General features: G+C 40.1%; 1 protein-coding gene across 1 annotated transcript in view; it reads right to left on the bottom strand.

Moving 5' to 3' along the window:
* Positions 1-4,874, bottom strand: part of SLC37A1 (solute carrier family 37 member 1) — a gene marked incomplete at both ends in the record, with an annotated part of 31,497 nt that extends 26,623 nt beyond the window's left edge. The window contains 3 exons of the mRNA XM_079549292.1: positions 2,221-2,347; positions 3,188-3,269; positions 4,819-4,874. Coding sequence (XP_079405418.1) covers positions 2,221-2,347; positions 3,188-3,269; positions 4,819-4,874 — 265 coding nt within the window. The remainder of the gene's footprint in view (positions 1-2,220; positions 2,348-3,187; positions 3,270-4,818) is intronic.
* Between the last annotated feature and the right edge of the window lie 3,574 nt (positions 4,875-8,448).

An 8,448-nucleotide genomic window follows, 5' to 3' on the forward strand; every position in this document is an offset into this window, starting at 1 on the left:
TTTGATAGCAGCAACAAAAAAACCCTCTACAATTTATGCTTTCTCTTGTAGCGCATTAGGAAAATATTTCTAGGCCCACTTTTAATTCTGCTTTACTCAAAACATCATTTAGGAAGTTATTCACAAGGTACCACTTTCTATAGCTACTTAAACAAACAAACAAAAAATAGAGCCCAACCAAGGAAAAAAAGCCACCAAACAACTAAACCATAAAGGGTATTCTCAAAAGCGTAGTGGATGAGTTTCCTATATGTGGTGCTGAAAGCAAAAATACCTTTTAAAAAATAGATTTTTAAAAATCCATCATTGTACAGGCTTTTTAAGGAATTGTATTTTTTAAGGAATCATCTTAATACAGTTTTTTGAATGGTTAAATTCTTCTGCACTTCATTCTCTAACTTCTCATAAGCCACAGTGACAGAAGTCTAGTTTAAAAAAAGAAAAATAAGGTTCAGCTCTCTACAAGAAATGACCATAATCACAACAAAATGGAACTTGCAGGATGGAAGAGTGCAGCAGGAGGAACTCCATCCAGATGGAAAAAACATGTCTAGCCTCAAGAGACCTGAACTCATACTAAGAATGACAACTATGTTTGCACGGAGCCACAATTCAAAGAATCATAGAATCACTTGAGTTGGAATGAACCTTTAACACTCATCTAGTCCAACTCCCCTGCAGTGAACAAGGAGATCTACAGCTAGATCACGTTGTTCAGAGCCCTGTTCAGCCTGACCTTGCACGTCTTCAGAGATGAGGCATCCAGCAACTCTCTGGGCAACCTGTTCCAATGCTTCACTACCCTTAGCATAAAAACTTTTTTCTAGTAACATAACAGCCTAGATTTCTCTTTCAGCTTGATACCATTTCCCCTTGTCCTATCACAACAGATCCCATTAAAAAAGATGTCTGTCCCCTTCCTTCTCACAGCCCTGCTTTAGATACTGACAGGCCACCTGGAGCCAGCTCTTCTACAGGCTGAAAAGCCCCAGCTTTCTCAGCCTGACCTGGTAGGGAAGGTGTTCCATCCCTTGGTTCATTTTTGAGGCCCACCTCCAGACATGCTCCAGCAGGTCCATGCCTCTCCCACTGACTCTGAGAATAAAGTTGCTGTTATTAAAACGCCCTTTTTTTTCCAGTGACATTCCAGCTTGCCGGCTCTGACATCTCAAAAACAGAGCTGAAAGAGCAACTTTAGAGAGCCATCTCAAAGAGACAGCTTTGCAACAACATGTGTGTTCATGGAAAAAAATAGGACACTAGAGCTCAGAAGTATTCAGTATTAATAAATCCAACTAGTATCAGACAAGTAAGCTCAGTCTCCCCTTGGTCAAGGGACAAAAAAAAACCCACAATCAATCAATTTTACTGCACACGACAACATTTGAAAACATGAGACTACATTATTTCAGTTGACTGACTACCATGTAGCAGGCAGTTAGTACACAGAATTGTCAGAAAGCCTAGAGCTCTCTGCTCTTACTCTCTCTTATTCTCTTTGATGAGTGGATTTTTTAAAAATTGCTAATTAAAGAGTGACTAGAATAGCTTACTGATGGCTAGAGAGACTGGAGTTGACTATTCTATTCCACTGATTTTCTTGGCAATGATTAAAGTGACAAGGAATGATTTAAAATCTCCATTAGATTCCAGTACAATTACATTTGAAGTGTCTTTCTAAGTAGGCAAATATTCTTTGTTTTTGAGTAAAAAGACAGGTTGATAAGCTAGCCAGTACATTGTCAACTCCATTCTTCAATTAAGTCCCAAGATTTTGATCTCCAGCAGAATGATGAAAAAAATATACTTTCTCCCAATAAAGACTCTGAAAAGTTCCAGTTTGGATAAACACCAAGTAATCTAATTTCAGTATCTGTTAGACCTTGAACTTGAGTAGCAGAAAATCATAACCATTTATTCTATCCTGTCCCTTAAACATTTTAAAGACGTATCTAAATTTCAGGCCCATTTTCTGACTGAAAATAGTTCTACTGAAACCACCTTATAGCTCTAACAGGTAAAATAACATCAGTTGTTTAAGTGATTTTAAGGAGGCGAGACATTGCAAGCTAAGTCTTTACTTCCTTTGAAAAAAACATCCCTCCCATATACAACCCCTGAATCTCCCCATGTATGAAGAATAGCAAGAGGCAGAAAAACTAGTTACTAATATAAGCACTTTATTATGGGGGAAAAAAAGGGGAGAAAAATATGCCTTACCAAACGGCTCCCATCCACACTGAGATGCATTAGACAGCTTTTTGACAGACTGAATCTGGGCAGCATATTCTCTGTAGGAGCTGAGTTCAACTTCATGTGAAGCAGCACAATGCTTATGTAGTTCTCCCTGATACAGAAAGGAAATTTGAAAAAGGAAAATTCACTTCCAACAGAGCCCTTGTTAAGCTTCATACAGCAAGAAACTTAATAATTCTGTGTGAACCTGTGTCAAACACAATGAAATCAGTAAAATTTTAAGCCATTATTAACTGCTGTTGTTCAGTGAAGCCACCTTTACACCAAAGAGTAACCATGTGGCCAGTAACAATGTGCTATAGAGAAGTGGTGTTTCTAAGTGCAGAATTTCAAAATTCTTCACTAATCCTGAACTACCATATCCACTGTTACCCCTCAGTTATATACAAGAGCCCTGGCAGATTTGATTTGTGCTTGGCAAGTTACAGGTACATGACATTAGAATGAGAAAAACATAGGGATAGAGAATATCTTGTCACTGGCTTCACTGGGAACAGAAGTGAAATCACGGAGTCCCAAGCATACAGACAACTATGATGTTCAGCAGCATTTGGAACAGTCATGTAAATGTCAATCGAATTTCAGCACATTTGAGTCATCAGTTGCAAGAAGATTTTCTCAAATATAAGAATGCAGACATGTTCTCTGTTACATATCTACACATTGGATTAATTCACATGAACTGCCTCAAGTGCAGGCACAACTGTTCTGAGTCTTAAGCCCAAAGAATAGAAGTATACACAACATTCTAGGAATGGTCTCAATCAAACTTATTACGTAAATATCCGTGTGCCAGTGTCATCAGGTTTCCATCTTTAAAACCATTCCAAGTTAAACATGGCCTTTACAAAAGAAAACACTGAAAAAGATGACTACTTCCTTGTTTTTTAACAATAGAAGGATGTTTAAATAACAACACAACCTTGCTTACCTTAACTATACTGATAGGTTTCCTTGATAAATGGAAGCTGGCATATAAGAAGAAGGTGAGAGTAAAAATGAAGGCTCTATACCTGTAATACAAAAAAAACCATGGATGTAACTTACTTTTAGTGCTTTTACAGAAAACATTACACAATGGTAATCTGGGAATAGATGAAGACAACTTTTTTTTTCCACATTCTCTAACAGCCAGAAGAATCGCCCTAGCAGTAGTACCCGCTGTCATCTAGCTTCGGAAGGGAGCATAGTGATACACAGGTGATATGCAGGACACACATGAGTCTGCAGAGCTGATTTGCATGTTCACAATCTTCCTTCAGGGGCTATTAAAAGACAGTTAAACATTAAACATACAGATAGTCATATCTCACGCTTTATGGTTTCAGCCAGCTTTCTGTTACAATTAAGATGTAAAAGATGGCTGAGCTGTCATTTTAACTATTGTGAATTATTACCTTTTTCTTTCCTTATACTGCTTTTAGGATTTTTGCTTTATTTTTGCCTTCCACTGCAACAACAGCAATTGGCCATTTCTAGAGACTGCAGCACGGACAGACACTGCTTGCATGTGCTGTCAGTTGGAGCGTATGAACATAATTCTCCAGCTTTGGGTTTGGATAGGCTTTTCCCTCATACTTTACTGGGCATCCTGGGGTCTTTCTCTGCAGTCCCTATGAACTATAAGGTCACTCCACCACTGCAAGCATAAAACAAATGCAGCAATCTAATCTATTCTATTCCCTACCTACAGAACGTATGTTTCAGCTGCTTAAGAAGCTGAGTGTTTTGTGGATTTCTAATTTTTAACAACACAGAGAGATCAGAGTATATCTGCTGGCTTTTTCTAGCCTTAATCTTAATGTAAAAATCTGCAAATAAAACTGCATGTGCACATAAGAAGATCTGATAGCAGACAGCTTAATACAGTCCCTAATTTTTAATCAATCTTCAATCAACTCCTGTCTTATAAACTTCTGTATAGCGAGGGTATTGCTTATAGTTCTGACACACAAAGACATTAACAAAAAAAAAAAAAAAGGGTGAGTTTTACTGTGAGTTGAGTTATTCAGCCTTATTACTGAAGGCATTGCCATGAGTTATAAAAGTATAATGACACTGTCCTTGCTTCTGTACTGTGATAAATTGTTTCAACAGAAGTGCTTGGTCTTCCATTTGTTATTTTTGTTATTCACGCACAATTAATTCAGTATTCTTTCTCAGAAAGCACACAAAACAATGCCATCCACTTATCAGGATTGTTTGTTTTTTCAAATATTACAGTACTAAGAATTAAAACCTAATTCTAAAGGTCTGTACCACACATCAGTTCATGGAGAAGAATACACACTTCTGGTTAAAACACATAATCTAAGTCGAGAAGGGTGCTCAAGAGTTCGAATATAAAAATGTGAAAGTTATCCTTTCAAGTGCATATCTTGCACAGGAAAATCCTCTAGGATACTTGACTAATACTTTTAAAATGAGCAATATTTGTTATACAACTTACAACATTTTTTGCTTCACATACCAAGTGATAAAAAAGCAAAAAGAGAGCAAGAGCACAAAATAATCTATCCCAGACTCAAACTCACAATGTCAGCACCATACTTGAAGACTCACCACTGATCTCGTGAAAATGAAGTGATGAAGCGAATCCCGGGAGGCAGCTGAGCCATCTACAGCTGGTATCAAATTTTAGGCAACAGTTACGTGCTTGTGAAAACCTTAGCTGCTGTTCAGAATGTGTATTAAAGATCTTCCACAAGCCATGCAATTGTAAGCTGCAAACTTGGAAGACTTCCCTTTAGATCTTGGACTTGTACCTTCAGCCACTACGTGGCAAGTGCTTCTCTCTGTTTTTGTTAATTGCTGATCTATGAAAAAGAAAATCTGGTAAGTAAACATCTTCATCAAGGTACTTAGTATTTTCTAACCATAATATTTCAGCTGTGATGATCTATTCAAGACAGAAGTCATTACCAGAACTAGCCTTCTAGACATCAAAAATGTAAAGACAACTTCAAGCCAATATAAATTGCAACCTTTCCTACATTTTATCATTTACAATCTATTTTGAGAAGTCAGCTTAGCATAGAGCAGTGGAAGCAGAAGGAAAAGATGCACTTTAAACATGATCCAAAGCCTGCTGGCATCAAAACACTGCTTTTGTCTCAGAAGGAGTACAAATAGGCAATTAGCCACCTTAGAAAGATCTATTTTAACATATCATAAACATTCATGAGGTTGAAATTTGCTCAAAAACAACTGCAGTGTTTTCAGCCCAGGAATAGAGAATTCTTCAACTTGCAATCGGGTGCAGCTGAACAATGCTATCAGCAACACTTGACCAGAACTCCCTGTTCTAGCCTGATTCCCCTGTCCAAGTATCAGTGACACACAAGGCACCATACTGTCAGTGAAGCTGGAAAAACAAAGAAAGAAAATGTCCCCACCTGAGGTCCTTACAGCAGCTCACCCAGCAGTCAGGCTTATGCACATATGTGAATCACATCCCCTGGCATGCAGGGAAATGGTGAGATTATGGCAGCATTGATTCAGATCGATTTACAATGTAGGAGAATTCTAGCTGGAGCACCTCAACAGAAACAGCTGATCCTTTATTACAGGTGCTGCAACAGGAACTATCTGCAATTACTTTGCAGCAAGCATGAGCCAGCTGTTGAGTAAGATGACAAAAGGCTCTGTGGGCATAAGGTGTGACTGCAAACCAAATAGGCAAGCTGAGCCTCCCTGTGTGCTAACAGCAGGGCCATCCCAGCAGGATGACAAACGGTGTGCCAGGACTATGACCAGGATCTGCAACGTACCCCCAGCCCTGTCACCAGCCAAGCTCATAAACTCAGCACCAAGCACATTTTCCTGAGCCTGGAAGTTGGTAGGATACAGAAACAGGTCTCCTGGAAAACAATGGGAAGTGAGATAAAGCAAAATCTCTTCTGAAGAAAGCACACCTGGCAAAACCAAAGGACTGGCTTAACATGGAAATTTTAGAAACTGCCACCCCGCAGGCTGAGGTATGAGCCTCTCTCCTCTCAGCTTTATCCTTCACATTATTACAGAAATCAAAGTTGATGGTCCTCAGCCAGCTGAATAACAATGAACTCAGTCCCCTTGTGCCAAACCTGACCAGATCAAGAGTCTGGTTCATTATTCTAATGCATATTTTTGTCACGCCTTTTGTTTTTCACAGTGTCATATAATCATAGAATTGTCTGAGTTTAAAAAAATCTTTAAAGGCCATCTAGTCCAACTCCTCTGCAATGAATAGGGACAACCACAGCTACACCAGGTTGCTCAGAGCTCTGTCTGGTCTGACCTTGAGCATTTCGAGGGATGGGCTTACACCACCTCTCTGGACAATGTTTGGCTTTCTGGGTTGCAAGGCACATTGTGTCCTTGTTATCTCCCTTCTCCGAAAGTGAACGGACTTGCTAATCTTGTTTGGTGTGCTCCGCCTCCTTCCCCGCACTCTCCATCAGATTGTGCAATCAATCAGCAAACCCTACAACCATTCCCAGCTTTCCTGCCAGGAGTATCCTACCCTGCTTTCCTCCCTGCTCCCACTCCCAGCTGTGGGTTCCTGCCTCCTTATGTACTGGTCTTTGTAGCCACACATCGATGGTTCTGATGGCTGATCTATTACAAAATCTGCCCTGAAAACCAGATGATCCAACAGAAAATACTAACTCCCTCTGTGGCCATCAAATTGCTAAGTAGGATAAATCTGAAGCAGCAGGAGTATAAAGACAGGGACTGAAGGTGGCACTGCCCCCTTTATAGCAACAGCTAGTTGTTATGGCAGCTGAATTCCAGACCAACACACAGCCATCAGTGATCTCCCATTTGGTTGGAAATGAGCTACAGATAGCTCCTGTGAAAGAGAAGTAAGAGGAAAAAGAGGTGGGCAAAGGAGCAGAATGAGCTTTTCTTCCAGCAGTAGCTGATCTGTTTCAACATCCCGACTCTATCTCCCCTTCTCTCAGTTAAACTACAGTTTTGGTATTTGAGTTAAGTGATCTTACTGTGAGGTGGCAGAAACATCTACTGAGGAAAAAAAGTGGGAGGCTTGCAAAGAACAAAGATCCAAAGTCTTAAGCCTATTCATGTGGTTCCTTTAAAATATCGTGGGATAAGGCAATGGCCACCACAGAAAAGTAATTGTTCAACAGGTTACTGTTTACAGTTTCAGCGCAAGCAGTTGCAAAAAGACTTCAAACATCTTACAAAAGGTTTCAGTGCTATGTGTTCACAGAAGGCTGCAAATCCCTACACCTGCTGCACGGATCACACTCACACCTCCAAAGTGCTTATTGGGAAGACAGTAAATAACAAGCCAACAACCAAAGCTAAAACCACAAGCTCCTAAATCCCTATTGTAAACGCAGAGCCCTGTAGCCCCACAAGGAGGACTGGACATTGGAATTACACTTGGAGTCTATTTGGCAGGGGCTGATTTCATTTTATCTAGTACAGGAGGGGGCCCAGACCACGGCTGTGCAAAGTCTGCAACATGTTTCATGCCTCAAGTTCTTACTGCCTTGTCAACACCTTATCTCTGTATATCCAGAAGTTTCTCTGGTTTCCAGGTCATGCCTCTACTAGCAAATAAAACTTCTCACACAAAAGCCAAGAAACTTGTGACAATAAAAGTCGTGAACAGGTTATAAAGATCATATCCTCCTGTAGATGAGATTGGTTTCTTAAAACAAGCTATTATTCAGAAAGGGCACTAACAGACAACAACAAATAACTGGTAATTTACCAACACATTTGTTACACTTTCATTTCACAAATGAAGCACAAAGACAAACTTCAATCACTTGAACTGGTCTTTTGTACTTCCATTTTCAGCAACATTTTTACCTAAGGGTGAGCAAATACTTGTAGTTCCTCTTGGCTGTACTGCAATGCATGAAGCAACACTTAGAAGCAGTAGTACTTACCATCTGTATTTAACCTTCGAAATTTTATGCTATTTCTCCAGGCTTCCACTGCACCATCTGAAATACAGCTCTCTCCCTGTTTCAGGAAAACATGGTCATTCATAACTGGCCTTTCTCACCAGAAATACTGCAAACCATGGTTCGACTGTGCTGGAGGAACAGTGTGGAGTTTCGCCTGGTGCCTGCCTCTCTGCGCACTGCTGTGTTTGAGGACAGGCACACACTGCCCGCTGCTTCTCATACACCAAATCCAAGTCCTCAGGGTGTGGGCTCAAGAAGCCTTCAG

Source organism: Tetrao urogallus (assembly GCF_951394365.1).
Source record: "Tetrao urogallus genome assembly, chromosome: 1".
Classification (NCBI taxonomy): Eukaryota; Metazoa; Chordata; class Aves; order Galliformes; family Phasianidae; genus Tetrao; species Tetrao urogallus.